At 47.4% G+C, this 26,486-nt stretch overlaps 1 protein-coding gene across 1 annotated transcript in view; it reads right to left on the reverse strand.

Moving 5' to 3' along the window:
• The window catches only part of SLC2A4 (solute carrier family 2 member 4), a 386,485-nt gene that overhangs the window by 88,490 nt on the left and 271,509 nt on the right, over positions 1-26,486 (reverse strand). Inside the window, exon 9 of the mRNA XM_069645770.1 lies at positions 25,120-25,221. Coding sequence (XP_069501871.1) covers positions 25,120-25,221 — 102 coding nt within the window. The remainder of the gene's footprint in view (positions 1-25,119; positions 25,222-26,486) is intronic.

The following is a 26,486-nucleotide window of genomic DNA, read 5'->3' on the forward strand; positions in this document are numbered from 1 at the left end:
TCTGGTGTGGTCCTGGGGAACTTCTTTCCTGGGACTACTTTGGAGGCTATTTAAACCACGCCTGAACAGCAGCACATGCTTCGTGTTATTCTGCATCCAGCAGTGTGACTCTCACCGTGCCTGCAGCCAGCATCCAGTCTTCTGCCACGCCCGCCTCGAATCCGGAGCTCCTAGAATAAAGAGGAAGAAAAGGACAAGGTTAGAAAACGAACTTGTTTCAAATTCCTCACCTGATTCCGGATCCATTTCATCTCCCGACCTGGAAAGTACATCAGTCCTGCACACGTCGCTTCGCCAGCTCCAGCACGGCGCCATACTCGCCAGTTCTCACAGCATCTTTCGATCCGGCACTGTCTCCAACATTTCTTCGCCGTACTACGGCACCTAGGGGCACAAGAATAACAAGGTGAGCCAAAGGAATCAACAAATACCTCTTACCACCATAGACTTAACTGATTTACCACCGGCGGTATTATTCTCCATATCTTCATATGCCGCATCTGTAAAGAGGGAGAAAAATAACACGTTAACGCATGCAATAGTTACCGGACAGCGTTGGGGAAAACACAGACTCTTACCTGAACGCCAGCAGCAGCTACGAGACCACCTTCTCACGAACTCAGTTGCAACTTAAGGAAGGAAGGGGACAAGAGTGAACATCGGGCACATTGAACTCTTTGAACTTGATACTTACCAATCCCGCCTGGGACTTCAGAGTCAATGCTTACCGGAACTCTCCCAACGCCTTCAAACCAGTGAAGTAACTGGTATCTACGCGCCCCTGCAAGACACGCAGGATGGAGAGCTCATCTTTTACAAACATAAGGTGAGGTTACTAAGGGGATATCGGAGGTGATTAGTGGGGGAGAGCGAGAACAGTTGGGAGGCACTAAAACCCACAGGTGGCTAATCCCTGTCTCCACTTGCAGAAAAATACTTCTTCGGGTCCAGCAGACCAGACTAGGCGGGCCAGTCCTGACAGTCATCTCTGCACTACGCATCACGTTGACGGAGACCGCAGCTGTCCGGGTCCGATCGACACCCCTGTGGGGTCGAGGTGAGCGTAACAGCAACCCAGTCGATGATTCTACCTTTCTGATGAGTCGGTGAGGTGCTGAGTTGAATAAATCCATGCTCAGTTAGGGCGTTGGTTAGGGATGTGGCTGGGGCGTCCTTGCGGTCGTTTTAGCCAAGATTGAAGTCACTGAGGATAATCGTTTGTGCTAGTGGTCTGAGGTTTTCAGTGATGTCTTCTTCGAAGACTCCAGGAGGGCCTGGGGGTCTATATATGAGGTGAAGGGTGATTGTGCTTGTGGGAGAGGTTTGAATCTTGACTGTGAGTAGCTCACAGGATTTAAGTGTTGGGGTGGAGACAAGTCTACAGCCTAGTAGTGATTTGGAAATAATTGCTACGCCGCCTCCTTTTGTCTTATGCCTCTGTTCGTTTCTGATGCCACCATCACGTTAATGACACTTTTCTCATCTCCGAGAGCTATGCATTTTCTTACTTTTAAAGTTTAAAAGTGAGTAAATAAGCTGCTCTACGAGGTTAGAAATTTGACAGGTTCCTGCTTTCTGAGCCCCAGGATGGGCGTCAAACCAGAATAATGTCTCCTGCTTCAAATTGTCTTCGCCCATACTTTTACGTTGCCTGTTGACATAGTGGCACCATGCTCTTACAAAGGCTGCAGAAATCACGTGAGAAAGTAGCTTGCTTGGGTTTATGCTATAAAGACGTTTTTTTAACCGCCGGGTCACTTGTTTAAATGTAGCCTAGGTCGCGGCAGACTATTATTCTGTGGTCACAAGAATGCGTTAGCTAACGAACCCATTGTTTATTTGCCGCCATAAAATGTGTGTTGTGCGCAATATAAAATAGCATGTTAACGGTGAGTCTCCCACGAAAGTGCCTCTTTTCCTGGCCCTCACCCCGTAGAGAGAGTGCATTTAGTTTCAGGCATTGTTTTCGACGCCCTAATGCCAGCCTCTTTCCTTGGTCCCTCCCCATCACAGGCCCCGCCTAGCGTGCAACATATAAACAGAGCCTAAATAGCGGAAACAGGCGCTCACTTTCCCTGTTTCTTGGCTCCATTTTCGCCCCCAAAAATGGGCATAAATCTGAAGTACGTGCAGAATTACAAGTCTGGCTGCTTGCGAGTGCGTGTAGGAACACGCCCTGCTCTTCTCCGATCACGGACCGTTTCGTGGCTGGGTTCCAGCAGTGTCAACATGCGACACTGCATGCAGCCTCCGTCGGTCACGGGCTGCCAAAAATCCCCTGGGGGGGAATGCAGAACCAGATTTATTATTATGATCTGCTCTGCCGACGTCTACCGCGGAGCTCGGTCATGTTGCCAAACTAACCATCAGATTGGAGGAGCGCTTACATGCTCTTTCTGGTGCTGGCAATTGCTTCACAGTAAGGAAACAAAAATGGCCCTGGAAATCTTTTTTTTATAGTTTAAACTTGCCCCGTGTTACACCACTCACGCGATTCTCCCACAAGATAATTTTGGGATAACATAGTAAACACAATGAATTTTAAAAAACGTGTCCATATATCCGTTAAAAAAGTCGTTAATCATAAAAAAACCTGCCATTTGTTAAGAGTGAGGCATATCATAATGGAAACTTTATAACAAATGATTTGCTTCTAAGGCATGTTTTATTGAGGTGAGATGGAAGTAAGACATACATTTAATTGAAAAAGCAGGAATCTCCTGCCTTGGTATTTAAGGGAAAGAAGACGGTGCATGGAAGCAGAAATACGGAGTACCCTCCGAAGCAGCCCAAAGTGCAGAGCCCCCCCGCCCAAAATCATGGGTTATGTTGACTTGACCTGCCTGACCCACAGCTGTGGTAGAACAGGACCCAGTCAATAAACGATGCCTGAGGTTGCACAGTTAAAGTCCCGAGAATTGCCAATGGCAAGTATTTCATTAACACCTGCATTCTTATGCATACATTTTTAGGCACTTGAAAGCGTGATGGGGTGTTAGCACTTGCATGCCAGGGGAGGCATTGGAAGGGTGGGAGAGAACAGCTCAATCTCACAGTAGTCCTCAAGTGTGTGGTTTCGGACATGAAGGAGAGAATGAAGTGCCTGTCACCTTGAAGCTGCATCAGAATAGTCTCTTGAGAATGTGTAGAGAAGTTAGATGCCCCCACTCGCATAAGATTGCTTCTGGCCCAGTCTCTGATGTTAACCTCCTGAATGTATAGTCATATTTGCACCCCTACTAGCATGCTTCTTTGCACTGCCAGGTGTTTCGAGACTGCATCATGCTGCATTGCCATAAAAAGGCAAGGTTCGGGAAACCGCAGTAAACTAAGCAGCTTCACTGGGGTCTCTGCTGGGGTTCTGAGGTCAAGGACTCGAGTCCTTTTCAATAGCAGGGCAGCTTGTTGGCATGGATGGATGACACCCATGTGAGAACAGACCGAAAAGTACCCCATGGAGTCCTTTGCTTTCACTGCAAGACTTCTCACAATGCCAGTTCTCTGGAGTTCCACTGGTGCCTTGAAGACAATGTTAGGCACTCCTGTTCATCATCTGCATGCTACTCCTCCCAATCTTGATACCTGTTCTGCAGTTAGCTCTGGGCCAGATGGGATACCCAGAACGTGTTGTCTACATGGGGGTGACTTACAGCCACAGTTGCTTTCTGCCATCTGTCCTTTATGTAGACCAACTGAGTATTTTACATAGTCCGGCGGGGACACCATGATGGGAAGCTGTAAGGTGACGCATGTAATTCTAGTGGTAGGCTACGGGGATAGCGATGAAGAATATGATGAACACCTGGGTAGATTTATAAACGCTTCTGAGAAGCTTAGGGATTTGGGAAGTGCAGAAGAGATCATGGAGGTCGCTGATGAAAAACCAACACAAATAGATGGTAGCCTTCTGCTAGATTTAGAACACTAGTTTAAAGGTCCTTCACCAGCGCTTGAGGCTCGTATTCTCACAAGGAATACCCTTGTAATAAGGAAAATATGTGATATTCCCCGGTGGTATCGGACTACAATACACAAATTGAAGATCTTACCAAGTACAAATACAAATAGCTGCAGAGACTTGCGGCCAACCAAGTATCTTCTTAATTCAAAATTAATCTATAATGCCACAGCTGCTTTCGAGCTAATTATTGTATAATCCATCTATCAAGTTCATAAGGTAAGTCCCAATAACCATCCTCTAGGCTGTAGAGGCTTCAGCTGGACACAAAACTTTATCAACAGAACGCCATCTGGGGTGATACAAGAACAAAACATTGAGTGCAAACAGACCCTAAGGACATGATCTGTCTTTCATACATTCTTATCTGGGATTGTTTCCATGAGGGTGATGGAAAACTCAAAGGGTCTCAGTATGGCTTGCGTTCCATTGAAGTGGCTTGGTGAGGTGTGGCCAGCATCAGAGCCATGAGGACGTGAGCCTTCAGAGCTCTGTGGCCGGCCCAGCATAATCCTACCATAAATACTTTTTTGGGCATAAACGTGGAAGACAACCGAATCACTGCACTATAGCACTGAGATTGGGGTGAAGAGCGAGTGGAAGCAGGCTCAACGAGAAGGCCTCAGCAGAGATGCCAGCCACATTGCGGGGGGTACACAGGGAGGCGCTTGACTGGTGGGACTCTAAGGGGGTGGAAGCCTCAACCCCACACAACCCGGAGTAGCACAGACAGCAGCCCGGTAGCATTGCAGGGGGGAGAGCGAGCGCAGGAGCCATTCAACACCTTCAGCAGGCACGAAACAGGAAGAGGGAACACGGGCCTGAAAGGTGGTGCATAGCCAATCCCACAGAGACAGTAGTGCTTCAGACAGCCGGAGCAGCTAATGCATAGCAGGAAGGGTGCCCAGCAACAGAGCCAGTACACTGGGCAACTGAGGAGGCAGCCAGAGGGACCAAAAACGAAGGGAGGAAGGCCCCATCAGATGTGGGTGCAGGACTTGCAGCGGAACAGTGTGTGACCAAAGAGCACTCGTACAATCTGGAGGAGCAGGCTGTGTGGGAGAGTGCAATGAACTGGGGAAGGCATATTGGATGGACACGGCAGGGCCAGGTTTGACCAGGCAAGCAAGCTGAAGTAAAGAACAAGGTCTCCCCGGAACTGAGCCTCGGTATAACCCCCTCCTTCACCCCTGAGGAGGAGGCAAGATGGTGAAGTGGCAACAAAGAATGGGGGCGTACGTGGCTATGAAATAGAAGCAGCACAAGCAGTGTGCAGATCGGCTGGAAGAGAATGCAGAGGGCGAGCCAGCACATGGAGTGGTGATAATGGAAAGTCTGATGCCAGCAATACAGGACTCAAGGAAGGTGCTGGAGAATATAATCCAGGAAGTGACAGTAGATGTGTCCTTGGTATGTGCAGAGTTAAGAGGTCAACGACAGGGTATCTGAAGCAGAACGATGGGTTGGCGACCTGGAAGAAGTACTCGCACAACTACAGGACCAGGTTAAAGGCACGGTGGGATCCACTCAAGTTCTTAAGGATATAGCAGAGGATGTGGAGGACCGCTCCAGAAGGTACAACATCCGACTGGTGGCCATGCCAGAAAGCGAGAACTGCACAGAATTATTTTTGGAAAAATTGGTGCTAGACACTTTACACACGAGGCCGCTCAAAATTATTCAATGTAGAGCGGGCACATAGAATGCCGGAGGCAGCCACCACCACCAGTAGCACCCCCAGAGTGATTGTACCCAAACTGCTTAATTTCAGGGACTGCAATGTGGTCCTACAGGAGGTGAGACGAGTCGGCAGTATCTAGCAGGGGTACGCAAGTATCCTCATCTTTCCTGTCTTCGCACAAGAGGTGCAGAAATAGCTCAGGTTTTGTGAGCATAATTTGAAATACATGATATTTTTCCCAGTGAAGCTGAAGGTGATAGCCAATGGGAACTCAAATGTTTTTCTATCTGCAGCGAAAGCCTGGTCCTGGCTGGAGTCTCGGAGGGGACAGCCGCCGGCTCAGGAGCATGGCTGCAAAGAGGAGACTCAACAAGACAGTGGAAATTGAAGGGCAATGGACCCAAGTGGAGATGGTGACATGAAACGGGGCTCGATCTTTCACAGGAACATGAACCACAGTGACACTGAGAGGGCACAAACTGGAGGCTGAGCCCACGGCACGGCCATACCCCCTGACCACAACACCATTGACCCTTGAAGATTATAACTAATTGGGTACATGGACTGAGTAGTCACACCACACACTTCGAGGAAAACCAGCAGCACGGGCATGCTGCAATTGAGAGACTGGTTTCTGAAAAAGTTGTATTTTGGGGTGGAGGGAGGGGCAGAGAGGAGTGTTTGATTTTGGTATGTTTTTGGAAGGGAGGAACGGGGGAATTAATGGCTGAAGTCCGTACAGCATTCAGATCACGCAGTAGAACAGGGCTCTCTGAGGCTCAGCACTGAGTGGTTAACTTTTCAGGGCAAGGGAAAACATCGCTCAGAGCCAAGCAGGGCTTGGAGCCCAGCATTTGTCTTTAGGCAGTCTTTTCCATACCCATTCTGTATCACATGTGACTATGAAACATCTTTAATGGACGGTTGGAGAAGAAGTTTGAGGCTCCAGATACTACACCGAAATGCCACACTTAACAACCTGCTCCAGAGTCCGTTGTCTCAGCGGCAGCAAGCCACAAGGCTCGAACACAGCATAAGTGTGCCACTCCACCATACAACGCACATCTGAAAATGGATGCCTTTGGAAAGAAAGTTCTCACCATTGGGGCGACAACTGTTAAAGCAGCCAATGCCCTGGCAATAGTTGCTCAATATGATCGGGAGATGTGGCACTGTCTGGCTCCTTTATTGGAACACTTGCCTGAACAGCAGAGAAAAGAGGCCATGATTCTGGTGCGCGAAGGAGAGGACGACTCGAATCACAGCATCAACATCGCTGTAGACTGTGCTGAAACTGGGTTCAAGCAGATCGACAATGGCATAGTCCTTCGATGCCAGGAATGGCTATGTAGCATGGATTTTCGCAGGAAGTACAACATGTGAAGGGAAAAATCTGTTCAGCGCCAAAATAGATGAGGCCTTTAAGGCCATGAAGCCTGACTGCGGCACGGCTAGGTCTTTTAAAGCACTTCAAAGCAGGAGGTCCTTTACAGGAGCCACAGGCAATGCAAGATTCTCAGCCTCTAGGGACAAGAACTATGGTAGGCCCGGATATTACTTTCAGAGCTACAAGCGGAATTATCAATCCTCCCAGCACAACAGAGAATACCAAGGGCAATGAAAGCACAAATCTGCAACCCCCCAGAGAGGTAGGAAAAATAAGGCACAACAATAACTGCCTCAAGGGCAGTCAGGTGGGGGGAAATGTGGCATTCTACCTTGACGAGTGGCAAACAATAAAGAACGACAGGTGGGTGCTAGATGTAATCCATTACGGTCACTTGTTGGAGTTCACGAGCTCACAGTTCCAGATCCCACCTAGAAAGGTATCTCACCCGCATCATCAGGTTTTACAGCACGAGATACGTAAAATGCTAAGAAAACGAGCCATCGAAAAAGTTCCTCCCTCAGCAAGAGGAAAGGGAGTTTATACTCCAGGTACTTCGTCGTCAAAAAACCAGATTGGAATGGCACCCTATTCTGGATCTAGGAAGACTAAACAAGAGCATCAAAAAACAAAAATTCAAAATGGTAACGACCCAGGTCGTCATAAAAGCCGTTCAGCCCCAGGAATTCCTCGCAGTCTTAGACCTCAAAGATGCATACTTCCATGTGCCAATAAATCCAAGGCACAGAAAGTACCTCAGATTTGTAGTCGGCGGAAACCATTATCGATTTCGGGTACTGCCTTTCGGCCCGAAATCGGCACCCAGAACATCCACGAAGTGCCTGGTACCGGTATCGGTCTTCCTCTGGAAACCAGGCCACCACGTCTACCCGTGTCTGGACGAGTGGCTCTGTTCGAATGTCAACGTATCAACAAGCCTTATCTTCTCTAAACTAAACAGAGATGCTGCTCCAACCGTTGGGCTTTACAATCAACTATACAAAATCCTGTACAGTTCCCTCCAGGAGTTTGGTTTTCCTGGGTGCTCAGTTCCTTACAGGCCACAATCTGGGCAAACCTTCTGCAGAAAGAATCAAAAGATTGAGAACTCTAGCAAACTCATTCATGCCAAACAAACTAGTCACAGTCCGCGCATACATGGCTCTTCTTGGGAACATGTCCTCTTGCATTACGTTTATTCCCCACTGTCGGCTGCACATGTGGCCAGTGCAAACATTTCTGGCCACCAGTTGGTCCCAAACCCGGGGTTCCTGGTCAGATAATGTAACCATCTCCCGGTCTCTGTCAAACACACTGAAATGGTGGACACACCCCTGCTGCATTTCATCAATTTGCAGCTTCTTTTTCGTGGGTTCCGGATAAATTGCCAATCCACTGCATAATTTGCCCCATATGTGCTCGATGCCTTAAAGAGCCTTCATTTCGCTTCCACGTTGATTTACATCCTGTATTTGCAATTTTAGTGCTGCCCTCCATTGCCAGCCACTCCAAAATGCCTGCTCTCTATTTTGCTTTGCAAATATCCTCCTAACTTCCACCTTTTACAACAACATGATGTGGTTGGGCTACAACTTCTATTTGTGAGCCTTCCCTTTGAGGAGGATACTCATTACTGGCATGAATGCCTCTGTATAGAGCTTTTCTCTTTCTCAGATTATTTCTGGCTTTCTGTGACATGTATCAATAAACACAGTACTTTAAACTTGACGAAGACATTTTCACTGCCCTTCATTCTGAAAGTTTGTGCAACTAGAGAGGCCACCCTTTAGTTTAACTACCATATATTAATAGGTGAATGTGAGAAGTCACCTACTCTCCTCAGCTAGTGCAGCATTCTATGACATACAGGTTTGAGAGGGGTTCGTGCACCACCAACATTGGATGTTTTCTCACAAACTCGCATAACTATTTGTGAGCCTATCCTCGCCGGCAGGCGAACGCCGGCCCACCAGCAAAGGCACACCTCTAAGGCTCATATCCTGTTGTGAGCTTGTCTGGAGCCGACTGAGCCGCGGCCAGTAACGCTGCCTCTCTTCTCCCTCTACCCATCTGCAAGACCTCCAATCCTTCCCTGGTAAGCTCCCTGCCATCCAACATCAATAACTTGACCTCCGGTCGCTGCAAGTCCTAACTTTCAGTCAGTACCACTGCACCGAGCGTATACCCACACTCGCAACACTCATTTGAGCCGTGATCCATTACGGCTCAATACTTGCATTAACCGTAACTTGACATCCCTATACCTCACCGGAATTTCCAAGCCCCTTTATGCACATATCATATGGACCGCTCGCGCTACGCATGTTGAAAGATAATGTATTGTAATATTTCACTTGCCCGATAGCGCATTGTTTACTAATGATCATGCCCACGATATAGACAAACAACTGTGCTTGACCATTTCTCCCCAAGACCTTTATTCGCCACGTGGACCTTATCTCCTGAATTGTTACGTAGTCTGTTCCAAATAACTGGAATTCCCAGTACTGCATAACCGTCATGTTCTGCAGCATCATTTCATTATTTTATTCCCTATGCATTATCTCTAGATAACTGCTGTATGTATTGCCAATGTATTGTGTTTGTATTACTATACTACCGGCCGCAATACCATATTATGTCTTTGTATCAGTAGCCTTTCTTATTGACCATTAGATCAGTGTCATTTTACACTGCCACCATCTACTACAGTATGTTTTCACCCAGACTATATCTTATTGCCTGTCAGTTTATGTAACCTCTCTGCTAACCTTATATGTACCTCTTCTATGACAATTAACTATTAGTGCCTGACCACATGCATATATATATATATCCATTGCAACCGTTGCCATGTTCTCATCTAAACCTGTGTTCACCTTATGATCATTGTTGTTGAGCATAACATTGTTTAGAGCACCTACTTGACCATACTACACATTGCAATGCATAAACTTACCTGGTTATACTTTACGCAATGCATAAACTTACCTGGTTATACTTTACGCTTATCCTATTACTGTACATACCACTCGCCACCTGGCTTACTCCCTTCACTACCCTAGCCAGTTTATTCGTAAGCCGCTTTGCTCATCTATAATTCACTCAACAGGACCTTGATAGTCCAGGTCTGTCCACCAACCTCACATCTTCCCTCCACCACCTACCACTAACATCTCCCACACCTAGGCTGTATTTGCACAACTTAGTGTTCACTACCACAATCACCATGCCGGACTTCAACCCTTACCTGAACTCACCGGCCCTCTGGTTACAACACTTTGCATCCAAGCCAACGCCTAACCAACCCTCTGCCACACCCCTTAGAAATCAGAGATTTGGCTCTAGATTCTGACATAAAGTCCACCATTCACACCTAAGCACTAATAGCAAACCAATATATAACCAGGATCTCCCTACCAATGCGACCTTCGCTACCAACAGCCCGACCCCTGCTCAAAACATCCTCCCAATCAGTCATGACAGTAGCTTTACTAGCTCCAAAACTCTACCAATCAAAGGTGCCCTAATCAATGCTAGGTCACTCCCAGCTCACGCTCTTGACATTGCCGATTTCATCCCAACGGAAGACCTGGACTTCCTTTCCATTACGGAAACATGGCTTCATGCTTCATCTGGCCCTGCCCTATCCTTGGCCATACCAGACACCTATGCCATTATCAGATGTGACAGGAACACTAATCAATCTAAAGGCGGCGGCATTGCCATAATTTTCAAAAGTTCCCTTGGGTTTAGACCCATTCCATATTCGCAAATCCCTTCTGCTGAACTGCTATCAGTCACACAAGCTATCTCGCCTAACCATACGGCATCAATGCACATCATTTATAGGCCACCAGGACCTATCTCCTCCTTCACTGAGGATATATCCACTATCCTTGCTACCAACACAAAACCCTTTTCACAAATTATATTACTTGGTCATTTCAACCTCGACTTCCAAGACCCAAATGACACCTTTGCCCTTGACCTAGCCAACTTTCTAACGGATCTAAGCTTCTCACCACATCCAGGAGCCCACTCATATCAAGGGTAGAGCCCTCGACTGGTTAACAGACTTGAACTGTACTATTAACCTATCTTCTGTAACGCCATGCCTATGGTCTGACCACCACTAAATCATCTTAAACGTCAAAGCCTCCCCGTTAAGTGCCAAAACAAGCATTGCCCCTGCCATCCCCACTCGCAACAAGGACATTACTAAGGAGAAACTGCTCCCTCCAATCACCCCTCTTCTTAATCAAATGTCACCATCCAATTCCGACCATACAGTCCTTGTCGACACTTACAACCTTACTATCCTAAAAGCTTTAAACACCATTAAAACTGCGTAAACCAAAACTACGTCCTCATCTGAATTTGTGGTTTACACCTCAGCTCAGAAACCTCTACAAAGCAAAAAGAAATGCAGAGGCGCATTGGAAAAGTATTCCCTCTGAGGTCAATACAAGCTCCCTGATCACTGTATCATCTATCTATAAAGAAGCTTGGCACATCATGGACTGTGTCTAAATGATGAGAAAACCGAGCTACTCATCCTAGGTTCTCACACCAGACTCACTAAACTGGTCCCCACCTTCAAATCCTTTACCATTGACGGGAATGCTATTAACGTCTCCAAGGAAACAAAAACATTAGGTATCTACCTTTATTCCACTCTCACTCACAAGACAAACAAATGCTGTTGTATCTTCGTCGGCCTACACCTGCAAGCTTATAACAGCTTGCAGACTGTTTTTAACTGCCCCCAATTGCATCATCCTCGCTAGAACCCTTATTATGGCAAACTTTGATTACTGTAATGCCTTATATTTGGGTACCAGCCAAAGAAACGTCAACAAGCTTCAAGTCACCCAGAACAATGCTATTAGGGCGGCCCTTAACATCCCCAGGAAATCTCCCATTTCGGACACGCGACAAAGTCTACACTGGCTCCCTATTGCCTCTAGAATATCACTCAAAACCTTTGCGCTTACTCACAAATCCAAAACCAACCAGGCACCTATCTATCTTGCTAACATCTTCACTGCTCATACTCCTAACAGACCCTTAAGATCTGCTCAGGTCCACTCACTGTTAATACCCAGATTCAAGCTCCAGAAAGCAGGGGGATCCAGCTTCCCAGTCCTCGCCGCTAAACTCTAGAACACATTACCCTCTACATTGAGAGCCAAACCATCTTACCTGGCATTTAAGAATAAAGTCAAATCCTAGCTCATCGAGAAGGACCACACTACATCTATTTTGTAAATCTGCTGCACTTCCACTATCATCTCCTTTACCGCTTGTAAATATATTATTATATGTTAGTAACTGCCTCTGTAAATATGTTCACCCAATTCAGTTACAATGCTTCTCTGGAAAATTGTAAATTTGCTTTAATTGTTGCCATTATTGTAAATTCACTGCCACCTTTCTCCCCCTTCCCTAAGAAATACACCCAGATGCCCTCGGGCCAGGTGCGCAGTACAAATAAAATAAATAAATGCAACATCAATGCTACTGATAGAACTAAATTACCATTGTAACCGATGCCTCCCAGATGGGATGGGGCGCTCATTTGGAGGAGCACCAGGTCAAAGGCCGCTAGTCCCCTGAGGAAGCCGTCCTAAACCTCAATGTACTAGAATGACAGGCAGTGCACTGGCCTCTAAAATCCTTTCTTCCTCTAATCGAGAATTCAGTGGTGCGCGTCCTCACCGACAATCGCAATGTTTTATCTACAAAAGCAAGATGTATCGCGATGAAACACCTTTTTCCAGGAAGCACAGACCATCTGACAATGGGGCATCCAGCACAACATTCTACTTCAGATCTTCCACTTGCAGGGGATGCAGAACAAGTAAGCAGACACCCTAAGCAGGGACTCCTCGCAGACACTTGAGTGGAAATTGTAAAGCATCCAGATAGCCAACATTTTCTCAAAGTGGCGTCATCCCCCTGTAGATCTTTTCGCCAGCCCCAGCAACAAGCAGTGCCAGAAATTTGCCAGCAGGATTCTGCATCCTGACTCTCAGGGGGACGCATTTTCGTTCCCTTGGAACGGCATGTTTGCTTACACATTCCCTCTGTTTCCTCTCATCAGGAAAACTATACAGATGATACGCAAAGGTTGTTACAGAATAATCTTGGTAGCCCAATACTGGCTCAGCCAAACCTGGTTCCCGGATCTCCTTTAGTTGGCGCAGACGATCCAATTCATCTAGGTTCTCATGCCAATCTTCTATCCAAAAAATCAGGATGATCCTTCATCACGACCCAGGCTCTTTCAAGATAACAGGTGGATCCTAATCACCATGAATTCGGTCATTTGAATATCCTTCAGGACTGCCGGTGCATTCTAACAGCAGCTAGCCCTCCTTCTACCAACATTTCCTATAGCCGAAAATGGAAAAGATTCTGTGCATGGTGTGCACGGAAGCCTAACCTGCAGCCGCTAGCTATAGCACCTCATCAGATCCTTATCTGCTAAAGTTAGCTACAGAGGGTTTGGCTATCTTTTCCAGCAAAGTGCACTTATCAGCAATCTCCAGGTTTACACAGAAAAGATCATCTTCTCCTCTCTACAGTGACAGGCTAATGAAACGCTTCTTAAAAGGCCTTTTTCGTACCTTCCCACCAAAGAAAAGGATTCCACCTGTATGGAGCCTGAACCTGGTCCTAGCAGGCCTTGTGAAGACTCCATTCGAACCTCTGTCAACAAACCACATCAAATTTCTAACTTGGAAGGTGGCTTTTTTAGTGGCCATTATGTCTTCTAGACTTGTTCCGGAGCTCCAAGCCTTGGTTGTAGACCCTCTGTATATACGGTTCATTAGTCAAAGTGGTTCTTTCCACTAATCCTCATTTCATTCCGAAAGTACCTTCAGAGCTTCATTGAAATGCTACCATAACTCTACCCACATTCTTTCAAGATGCCACTACAGCAGCGGAAAAGGCTCTGCACTCTCAAAGGGCATTGAAATATTTGGATTGCACAAAATCTTTAAGATCGACTAAGCAGCTGTTTGTACCCTCTGCTCCATCCAACAAGGGAAAATCCATATCAAAACAGGGCATTTCAAGATGGATTTCATCTACAACCACCTTCTGCGATTCTATGGCCAACAGGCCGTTACAGTCAGCCCCCACAGCACACGCCACGGGTGCCTCGGAGGCTCTCAGGTCTGGGGTACACATCAGAGACATTTGCCAAGCGGCAACATGGGCAGTGCTCTGCACTTTTACCAGGCACTACTGCTTACACCAGCAACACGCTGAGGATGTGCAGATGGGACGGGCAATCCTTCAACGACTGTTCCAGTAAGGTAAGTCCCAGGGTTGTTTCCTTTCTCTACTTTTCGCATTAACGCAGACAATTTTATTTGCCTGGCTTCCACCACCTAACATTTATACTGCTACAAAATCTGTTCACAGCATGTGAATCTATGAAAGATCCAACTTTGAAAAAACCTCGCTAACGCCGTTCAAAAGCTTGGTGTTTCTGGGTGCACAGTTCGAGACCCAGTTGAGGTTAGTCAGACCATCCCTCGACAGGATCACCAGGCTCAGTCGATTGGCAAGTCAGTTGAAAATCAATTCCAGGCTGTCGGTGTGAAAATATACATCAATCCTGGGAGCTATGGCGTCCTGCATTCCTCTGGTGCTCAACTGCCGCCTTTTCATGAGGCCAGTCCAACAGTTTTTGGCGGACCGTTGGATGCAGGCTCAGGGCCTCTGGTCAGACAGGCTGACCGCCGACGACGACGAGCTCCTATCAACTCTTTGGTGGTGGAAGAGAGTTCAGAATATTTCCAAAGGGGTACCCCTACAGGAGCCGGAGTTCCGATTCACCGTGGTGACAGACGCGTCCCTAACTGGCTGGGGAGCGCACATGGGCACCCTGCAGACACAAGGCCGTTGGTCTCAGAAGGAATCTCTCCTGCACATCAACGTTCTGGAATTGAGAGCGGTCCGCTGGGCCCTGAGGTCGTTCCTGCCTCACATCAAGGGATCCACAGTGAGAGTTCTGACGGACATCATCACGGCAATGTTTTACTTAAGGAAGCAAGGCGGCATGCGATCCAGAACCCTCTCCATTGAGGCTCAGAAAGTGTGGCACTGGGCTCTAAAATACGATATATCCATCGTAGCTCATCACCTGCCAGGAGCGAGGAACGAGCAGGCGGACTCGCTCAGCAGAAATATGGACCAGATTCACGAGTGGGAAATGGACACCGATCAATTGTCGAAGGTCTTTGAAAAATGGGGGCGACCTCAGCTGGATCTCTTCGCCACGAAGGCGAACAAGAAGTGCGAGATGTACGCTAGCAGGTGGCCACAGGAAAATTCGGTGGGAGAAGCGGTTTCCTTCCCGTGGACGGGCAAGTTCCTCTACGCCTTCCCTCCGTTCCCTCTGATACGGAGAACTCTGCAGTGGATACGCAGGTTACAGGTGCCGAGTCATCTTGATAGCGCCGTGTTGGCCGAGGCAACCATGGTTTTCCGACCTGCTTCATCTGTCAGCGGATCGCCCGATAACGTTCTAGAAGGTGCCCAACCTCTTGTCCCGGGACAAAGGATCGGTGTGGCACCACAACCCAAGCAGCCTCAACCTGACAGCTTGGCTCCTGACTTTTCACAATTTGGTGCCTTGAACATTCCCTCGGACTGTCGGAAGATATTACAGGCTGCGTGGGCCCGGTCCACCAACAAGTCTTACAGGTGTAAGTGGAGGAGATTCTGTACGTGGTGCCAAGGACAGGCAGGAGTGGAACCTCTGAGGGTTACTCTGGAACCTTAACATGGTACTTGCAGGGTTAATGAAACCACCCTTTGAGCCGATGGCCACGTCGTCGATGAAGTTTTTATCATGGAAAGTGGCTTTTCTAATAGCCATAACATCGGCTAGACAGATCTCAGAGTTACAGGCATTGGTCATAGACCCTCCATATCTCAGATTTTTCAAAGACAAAGTGATCTTGTCAACGAGTCCTCATTTCATCCCGAAAGTTCCTACGACTTATAAACATTCATCCATTGTCCTGCCCACCTTCTTCGTGACTCCCTCATCAGCTGCGGAAAAGGTCTTGCATACCCTGGATGTCAAGAGAGCTCTAAAATTTTACCTTCATCGAACTCAACAACTTCGATCTGCTCAGCAACTCTTCGTTGCATATGGGCCTTCGGCAAAGGGGAAGGCAATTTCAAAACAAGGACTGGCCCGATGGGTCTCGTCGACGATTGCCTTCTGTCACTCAAAAGCGGGAAAACCGCTACAAGGACGTCCGAGAGCTCACTCGACCAGGGCGACTTCGTCGTCGACGCCGCTGTGGGCGGGGGTTCCACTGACAGACATTTGCAGGGCGGCAGCATAGTCAGTGCCTCATACATTCACCCGCCACTACTGCCTCGAACGACAGCATGCGGATGAGATACAAATGGGACGAGCAGTCTTGCAACATCTTTTTCAATAAGGTAAGCCCTTTCTCTTCGAGAAGGGTCTATGCTGGTTTGGATATGTATTTGTATATGCATAAAAAAAAAATATATATATAGATATATGTACGAATATACACATGGAGGTAAACGCGTGTGTTTTATGTATGTTTTTTTGGCTTATATAAATGTTACTCGGTGCAGTACTGTGGCATGTTAGTTTCGAATCTTGTGATTATGATTCGCCTTTTGCAGGATGGGGTGGGTGCTGGATTGCATTTACACCTCCTCCATTGTTTCAAGTTCACTGCTGTGCATTCTATTCTAAGCATGTGAATCCATGAAAGATCCAATGCTGGAGAAGGGAATAGTTTCTTACCTGTAACTCCATTTCTCCAGCATTGGTATCTTTCATGGATTCACATGCACCCTCCGGCCTCCCCAAAATGCAATCATCTTGTAATTTTTTGTTTCACCCCGTTCCACTTTGGAGGGGTCGAAATCTGAAGGGAGCAGCAGGGGCGGGGCATTTATACCACTACGTCCTAGTGGGGCGTGCGTGCGCGGCCCAAAACGACGTAGATAGGACACAAAAGTGTCGAACGTTTTCCTACGGGAAAAGGCTTTATAAGCTTACCGAGGGTTCCCAGTCTGTCGATGGGGAATATTCTAAGCATGTGAATCCATGAAAGATACCAATGCTGGAGAAATGGAGTTACAGGTAAGAAACTATTCCCTTCTTACTTGTAACTCCATTTCTCCAGCTTTGGTATCTTTCATGGATTCACATGTGTCCTCCAGCATACCCACTACAGGCAACATCTTCTTTGAGGGACATCCTCCAGCTGGAGTGGTTCAAATCTGAGGGGAAGCTGCTGGGGCGGAGCTATAAACTCGATGTCCCATTGGTGGGTACTAAACGCACCCATAACGATGTCGATGGGACACTCAAGGTGTCTAATCTTTCCAAAGAAAATTACGAAGTCAAAGTCACCGGGGTTTCCCAGCCTGACGGGGAATATTCACATCATGTGAATCCATGACAGATACCAACGCTTGAGAAATGGAGTTACAGGTAAGAAATAACTCCATTTTCCAAACTTTCTCTACTTAATCAAAATCCACTTTCGACTGTGTGCAGGATTTTGCTTGACCCATCGCACAACCACTTCAATTCACATTTATACGTTCTTTCTGTCGGACCAAAACTGTCTACCTTTGTCTTTTCTCAACTGGATACCTTACAGAGACCTTTGATTGAGCATCCACGCGGTGCTGGACCACTCTGTGAAAGGTATTCTAGTTTGCTTTAAAGTTAATCATGCATCAGCGGTTCTTCTTCACTTGCGTCTCTTACCGCACATGTTTTAACAATGTTCGTACCAGCGCTCGCCATACAATGTTTCTGCTTGCAACCTTGACGTCAGCATAGACCGGTCTCGTATCGGTCTCCCCAACTCACCGGCTGTGTTGACTTCACTGAAGCTGCTCTGTTCTTGGAGACAAGGACGGTACCACTGCGGCTGGTGATTATCCCTGCCTTGATTACTGATGTGGGAGGGCCGGGATATATCTGACACACAATGCAGGATTCTTCAGCCTGATTTCCGGGTCGTACGCTTTATATTCTTGAGGTTTCTGGAAAATGACGAATCCTTGTCAAAAAGGTCAAAGGAATTTCCCTCCTTGCATTCCCCTTCAGTTTTGCCGTCTTTCCTCTCTTGCTCAGCTGATGTATCGAAACTGCTGTTTCCTCGTGTGCTTTGCATCTCTGAGTGTTCCCTTCTGCTCAGTCTTTTATCCGTGTGAGAGAAGTGTAATGGAAGTCAGATGTGTGTGATGGTCATGAATTGCCTGACCATTGTATTGGGACATGTCAGGTATACTGCTCGGGTGTTAGTCTGTTTTCTCTCATAGCGGACTGTCCATGAGAAAGTGTTCTTGTTGTATAGGGAGTCCGGGAGATGAGTGCCTAAATATCCTACCTGGTAGGATGGGGTATAGATGTTATAAGGAAGGGAAACCGCATCTCACCATCTGGTTTCCCACTCCCCGAAGACCCCTCACCCAGGTGATCCTTCCGCACTGGTCCATCCCCAGGAGCTGGACCCAAAAGCAATGTGAGACACCTTCTGGTTTCTCACATAATATTGGCAGTTTGATTTAGCAGTTGTAAGAAAGGTCTCCTTAGGGAGAATTGATGGGTTTTTGTTCCGTTAGTGTTCTTGTGCACATTTCAGTTTACGGTGGGTGATTAGTTCCTCTGTAAACCAGTTGTGGTTGTTGGTTTCCTTTGTTGTAGTTTGGAAGGAGGCATGCAGGTCTAGGGTGTTAAGGAGGGAGGAGTTGTAATCAGCGAGGATACTGTCTGAATCCGTGCTTTCAGGTATCAGAGCTAGGGAAGCACTGATGGTGCTCTCCATTATTTCTTTGGTAAGTTTGTGGTGTGTCTCGCAGTGATGGGGGAATGGATCTTGGTTATGCGTGGTGTGTTGGGGTTAGTGGGTGTGGAAAAGAGGATCATGGAATGGTCTGTCCCGTTCTGAGATCGTGATGGGCAGGTTGCAGTTAAAGATCCAGTCGAGGATCCTCCCTTTGGAATCTGTGGGGACTGTGACTGGTTGAGTAAGGTTCATCACAAGGAGAGTGGTACTGGGGGCTGTGACCTTTGGTCAGTGGGGTCATCAAACCCCAAGTTGAAGTCTTCCAGGAGTAAGATCTTAGTATTGGGTTTGAGGATCTGCGCAATGAACGATGGGATGTCAGTTTTAGGTGTGTTAAGGTTGTTGGGTTGGCGATAGAGCAGGATGATGTTCATGTTGATTTGGGCGATAGGTTCAATTTCGGCGAGAAGGATTTCATAGCCTGGTAAGGTGAACAGGGGGAAGGTCCTGATAGGGACAGAGGTCTTGGTAATAATAGCAACTCCACCTCCTATGTTGGAAAGCCTGTCTACTCTAAGAATAGAGTAGCCATCTGGTATGGCAAGGTAAAGTGAGGGTCCTGCTATGTCACGTAACCACATTTCAGTAATGGCAAGGAGGATGAGATTGTATTGCAGTATGAGATTGTGTATGTCTGGTCACTAGCACACAGTGAGAGAGTGTTGATGAGGGTGCAGGCAAGGTGATCGGGATGAGAAGCTTTTAAGGGTGAGGACTGGCTGGTCAGTGTGTGAGGCTGGATGGTAGTGGCGGGTGAGGTGGGAGCAGCCGCTTTGGGAGTAAGATTATTTCTCAGAGGCTTGGTGGTGAGTGGGTCTGGGGTCGTAGATGAGTCTAGCTAGCCCTGTACAGTCTAGGGAGCAAGTTGGTTGGTGACCCTTCTAGAGGTCAGAGGTGTGGTGGCTTTGCTGTTGTCGGGGCCAGTAATCTGGGAAGTGGTGGAGGTAGGCAGTGGACAGCATCACAATGGATGTGATACCTGACAGGTCTGCCAGCAGGCAAGATGGCAGGGCAGACCATTGGGGGGGCCTTTGGAGTTGTGGGATGAGCCGAAGGGCAGGGCACTGGGCAAGGTCCTGAGCCAAGGGACTACAATGGTAGAGGGGCCAGGGCATTTTCTGAGCATTTTGAGGGTGGCGCAGGGGCTTGGGGCAATGTCAGTCTCACTAGAGGAGTGTTGGCGCATCGTGGGGGTGCCAGGCAGGGGACCTTGTGCTAGGATAAGATGGGGAGGGCACTTTGATCCATGCGAAGGGGCAAATCCCAGGGTACGGATGGGTTGCTGGTGGAATTTTACCTAACTTATGCAGATATACTGATCCCCCAGTTCAAAAAGTGTATGAGGAGGCGCTGATTACAGTGCTGTTGAAAGCTATGAATCACTGTGATCATACAGGCCCATCTCCTTCATCAACATAGATGCTAAAATATTAGGGAAAGTGCTGGCATTGAGACTGTCCAAGGTGGTCATGTACCTCATAAACCCAGGTCAATGTGTATTTGTGGGTGGGAGGAATACCTCCATGAATATTAGAAGATTACACGTTATAATGGAGCAGGTTGAGCGTTAAAAGGAAGAACTAGCGGAAAAAGCCTTTGACGCAACTAAGGCTTTCGATTCGGTGGAATGGCCCTGGCTTTTTCAGGTACTACGGGCATTTGGGTTGGGACCAAACATTCAGAAGTGGATTCTCTTATTGTACAGAGACCCAGTGGTATGTGTCAAAATGGGGGGGGCTGGATCTCTTCCCAAAGGATATTAGAGAGAGTAACTAAACAGGGGGTTGACTTGGTGGAAAGTATTGAGCAGACCTAATAGTTGGTTGACTTTAGACTTGGGGAGAACTGTACTGAGTAGGAGTCAAACATTAGAGAGGAAGTGGAAGCAACAGACCATAGAACTTCAGAAAATAATTTATGAAAAGTTGAAGGCGACCAGTAGAGGAGGGAAAGTAACAAGAATATGGTGAGCTGGTTAAAAGTAGCAGAGTGTAAATAGGAGATAAAGCAAGCTGCAAGGAGGCAGACGGCAGATGAAAGTGGAAAGAGGAGACCGAGTAGGTGGTTAGATGAAGAAAACTAGGAGGAAGAGAAGGAACCTAGTGCAGGTTACGCGAGTGAGCCAGCCATCGGACAATGAGAGCTGATTAAGAAGGGAGAAGACAAAAGAAAGAACTAATGACTTTGAGGAATTGTTGTAAGAGGTGGAGAAGTTGGAAACCGAGTACAGTCATGAGGCGAGGACGCAGAAAATCGGATTGGGGATTTAGAAGAAGTGAGCCATGAGTATGAAGATTCCTATGACTGGTCTGTTTGAAGTGGAGGAAGCCTTTGATGGGAGGGCCAAATACAGGAAAGATGAGGTCCTTAGTGGTGTGGAGAGAGAAAGAAATGGTTGTTGAGGATATCCAGGAATGTAACAGAGTTTTGTCAGGATGAGAACAGTTACAAGAAAGGGCCCAAAGACAGCATTGGATAGAAGGAGGAGATTAGTCGCAAGACAAAGCATGTAGAAAAGGGCATGTCGGCACCTGAGCAGGGTAATGGTGTTGAGGTAAATTCTGAGTCTGAGACGGGTGGGCCAAAGGTGGTGGGTGGAACGCGAACATGGCAGAACTTCTAGGAGATGAAGGGGAAGACAGACTAGAGAGAAGAAGAGACGGAGCAGGAAAGATTCTTGTACAAACACGTACATGTTGAGGAGCTGAGGAGACTGTAAGAGAGTCTGGAGGACCCTAGAGTCAGGACTCTGGGAGGTGGGAGCAGAGTAGTCAACCAGCCTTACCTGCCTTTGGTCCACTGCTCTGGGGACCTGTCAAATGCCCACACCCGAGCCCGGCTCCTTACCAATCCTGTGTGTGACTGGGTGTGGGTTCCCCCATAATGGTCTCCCCTCCACAGAAAGCTGAGGAAAGCAAGAAGATCAAGGAATGCAGGAAAAAAAGAAAATAAAAGATGAAGTAAAACAGAAAAACAAACAAAGGAAGAAGAAAAAGTGTAGGGCAACATTGCTCCTGGACTGTAAGTGACTTTGCTTTTGCCAGATCCTTCGGGTGGTGCTAGGGACCTAACTCTGACCCAACAATGAGTTCTACAGAAAGGCTGTCTATTCTTAGCAAACCCTGGGGACAAGGACCTGGAGCAGAACCTAGTCCCTGTTAATTACTTTTGCCCAATTTGTAACGAGTTCCTAATGAACTGCAATTTAACTGTGAAAATTCATTGGGGCTCATGTTGGTGTCCCTCTGGAGTGTAAATGGATGCGCCAAAGACAGGTGTGACAGTTATGGCTCTCTCAATGCCTCCAGTCACTGTCAGGGGATTTTCATTGTTTTTGAAAGTGGAGGCGTAACAGGAGTGACACCAATGGTTTCCTATGGAAACCAGCGGGCAGTTTCCATAGGAAATCCATAGGAAATCATTGTAAACGCTGCATGCAATGCATAAATGTCAGGAGGCTTGCGCTGTCTCTTTACACTTCTTATTTGCACTCTGCAGAGCCAATTATAAAAATTGACCCTAGGTTTGCACATAAGTGCAGCAAACGTAAGCTATCCCCTCTGGGCAGCTTACATTTCAATTGAATATGAGCTGTGTCTAGTCATTAATTCTTATTAGCCCCCAGTGGAGTGATACCAGCCAATCAGGAACGGAAGCTATGAATGTTGGCTTTATCCCCAAGGATCCCTTTATGCGCCCAGTTACCCAATGGTTTGGTGTGCTATTCAAATAAACAAACAAGGACAAGCCTGCATTTGCTTCCTGCCTCCTGTGCACTTCAACAAGCTGCCATATGTTTGGTGCTGTCAAGGCCCCCCTCCGCCCCCATATCTACCCTTACTCACCCTGTCCACCACCTAACCCACACACGGTCCAGCTCAGCCAGAAACCTGCACTCACCTGTCTGGGTCTCCATGCTCTGCTAGCCGGTTTCATTTTATGGTGTCAACCAGAAAAGGAACTTGCATCTCTTTCCTGTTTCTGACGCCAGCCATTTATTTTTTTCAAGGAAAATGGAAATCCACAATTTGCACAGTGCCCGAAGGCCCACTAGTTTGAACCATTTTGCCACTGCATCTGTGAAGCGTGTCATTGCTTCAGCTGGAACAAAGAAGCTTTGCTGCACTTGCATCAATCGAGCCACTGTTCGAAGCACCTGTCTCTTCGTTACTCCAGTCGACAATCATACTGACCCTGGTGTTGTCTCCGAACTGCATCTTACAAGCCTCTGCATTGAACCGACTCGCCTGCGCATCCAGTCACCAGCTCGACCACTGAACCGTACCTGGGGACCTTCACGATCCACAATGCACGAGTAACAGCTCGAACCACAGCTTCCTTCTGTGCAACCTCACTTCAACGTTTGCTTGCCAATGGACCGCCGTGACAGCTGTATTATCGAACCACCGGACACTGCACAGAAGCCTGGTTCGCTGTTGCCGAACCACCAAGACACTGCAAAGGTATTATTGCCTGATAACTGTCCCCGGGTCTATTTTGGGCCCTACAGACTGGCTAAGTCACACTAATTCCTTTTTGCAATTCAAGAACATTCCTTTTTGAACATTGCTTTTTATTGCCTTTTCTCCTGCTGTCTCATTACCCAGAGTGCTGTGTCTTGCATATTCTGTGTTCTTTCTACAAGGGCAGGGTTGTGTAGTCCATGTCTCAACAGGATAGCTCAGGGGCAACGTGCTCGCCTTGGAAGCAAGATGACGGAGAGCAACACTGGTTCGATCCCCGGTTCTGCGCTTGGAAACCTCTTGGGATTAAGCGTGTTACAACAAATTAAAATAAATGTTACCACAAAAGGCAAAGGAGGAGGTACATCTCTTATCTCTACCTGTTTTACCTTTAGGATTGCATTTGCTCTTGGCTGAGTAGGAAGTTTAGCTTCTACTTATCCTTGTGCCTCTGCAGGGCAGGTAGCCTTCTAGGGCTATAGTCTTGCTAGGAGAACAGTCCCACAGGGATGGCACGTGTGATGCCAATATAATGTGGCTGTAATAATTTAGAGTAATACCTTCCACCATACCTTTTACTCCGGCATGGTTTATATTTAAAGTTTAATGTGCCACCAGGACAGCAGACTCCTAATTGTAGGTTTTTGGAACAGAGGTGCATATATTAAATGCAACGCCTGTGCTGCAGAGACGTGACTGTCAATGCAGCTGTCAAATGGGCTCCTGTGACCTCTGAAACGGCTCTATGCCACTGTAGAGCAGGTGCTGCCGATCAGGCACCTGATAGAACAAGCATTTGGATTGGAGCATTTGAAAGGGGAATCTGATTAACAGACCTCCCTTCCAGAGACAGAATTACTTGTATCATTTCATCAGTTTAATAAAAATCAAAAAAGCCAGGGCTTCTACATCCTCACTAGATGGTAACCCATGACACTCTGGTACTTGCAACCTGCATCTACCAACACTACATGTTTCACATCCGATTGTCCCACTGTCACTCTAACAATCCCCACACTACTCCTGTCATACAGAGCCACTGTAATAAGGCCAACAACACGGACAGAATAGGCCCTATATAAGACCACATTACACTAAACCCATCTTAACAACCAGTGTCAGCTCATGTAGCTTCTCATGGCTTACCCGGTGTATGCACCAAGAGCAGATCATGCACCAATTCATATCGACTCAGCTCATCAACTAGCGTTGACAGCTTATGTGCTGTCATGTCATACAAATGGCAGCTAATTTTACCATTGCATATAACAAACAATTCAGATCATATACCATCCCAAATAGTGGTGGGTCATGTATCAGTTTGTTTTACCTTATTCAGATACAGAGGGAATGCCATGCGATAACTCATCTTGTACCCTGCTCAGCAACTAGGATAAGCTGGTGCAACCTTGTTTTAGACCACAACTCCTGTCCACACTAGCCAGCAAAGGGAATGTTAAGGGATCATGAGCCTTGTGGTCCAAACTACCTGGAGAGCTACATGTTGGAGACCCCTGAAAGAGGGTCACCTTATGTGCCACCTAATGCCACACCCTGGTCTGCCACCAGAGACTGCTCCAATCATCTTATGTCATGCCCTGCTCTTCCAAAGCTAGCCGTGACCATCTCCTGTCGTACCCAGCTCATTCAGAAGAAGCAGCACACGCCCTGCTCATCATGCCGGTATCGTGACTAGTTTTGGGCCATCTCGATCAGAGAAAAATAGCCTAGCAGCTTCCTTCACTCACCAGTAACACAAGTGCTATGGTCATCAGAACTGCACATCCGCTCATTCCGGCCAATCCCAGGAGATGTAATGTCCGCCGCCCAGCCCGCTCCACGAGAAAGAGCTAAAAGAAAAAGATAAATTATCACTCAAAAAGAAAATCCTATTTCCGCATAACTGCCTAGAATCTTAGAAGAGATGAAGTTCAACTGCCCTGTTTAAGTGCTTTATTTTTCGTTTGTTTCTACGGCTGGGCCATCAATATGGACCTGTGTGATAATCCACTAAACATGTGTTGCTGTGGAATGTTTCGGGGGGGATGCAAGGGGTGGTTGGTAGAATGGTGCAAATTAAAAGGGTAGGGGGACAGGCGAGAGGTAATGGAAAGAGGGGGTGTTGGCGGCAAAATATGGGATGTCTCCACTAAGTCAATGGATGCAATACAGGCTTCCATTGCACACAGATCGGTTTCACCACAGACACCATCCCAGTAAGCTTTGTGACATTCCAAATGAATACAGTACAACAGGGGTAGAAGCTTTCCAAGTTTCACCTCACATACAAATGTACAGTACAGGCAGTCCTGCTGTAAGCTTCCCTCACACCAGCAAATCCAGCACTAGCAAGAACAGTGGAATAATTCTCTCAAACAAACATATATACATAAACAGATAGCTGGCAGATGGGGAGCAGGTACAAGTGGATCTTGTTCACCTGGCCTAAGCCCCGCCCACCTGGTGCCTTCCTTGTTGCCACTCTTTTTCCCCACTGAGCAAGCACCGCCCACCTGGTGCCTTCCTGTTTGCCGCTCTCTTTCCCTGCTTATGGAGCCCTCCAGCCAATTTTCCTTGGGGAGCAGATGCAAGTGGATCTTGGTCACCTGGCCTAAGCACCGCCCACCTTCTTAGCCCTGCCTCTTCCTTCCTGCTCTTAACTCTTAGATCAAGGGCGCCTCTCACCCGGACGTTCGAAGCGAAGGGCCGTTGAAGAAAAGGGCAATTTCTGTTTGGACCTGTTCGGACCAGGAGGATCCAGGGCCCGAACCCCTGCTCCGACAGCAGTCAAGCATGCACCAACATGTGTTTACTCCCTCTGTCCCTGTTAGGGAGAATTCTCTGTTTAGGCTGAATTTCCTAACCTAGTGAGTCCCCCAGCAGCTTTGCTGGATTTTTGGGGTTTATTTTTTTCTCCTGCCAAGAGTGAGACTCTTTTACCCTTACTCTTGGACATGATTTGAGTGTGTTTCGGGCTATGGGGTCTTTTACTCCATAGGGTTTCATGTGTTTTTGTGATGTGTGTTACACAGCACCCTCCGTGCAGTAACACAGGGGTGTCATAGTGACCCCCCAGTATAGACTCCATACCCTGGGACTGACTACTGTCTCCCAG

The sequence above is a fragment of the Ambystoma mexicanum genome, chromosome 1p, assembly GCF_040938575.1.
Source record: "Ambystoma mexicanum isolate Mex_15411 chromosome 1p, UKY_AmexF1_1, whole genome shotgun sequence".
NCBI lineage: Eukaryota > Metazoa > Chordata > Amphibia > Caudata > Ambystomatidae > Ambystoma > Ambystoma mexicanum.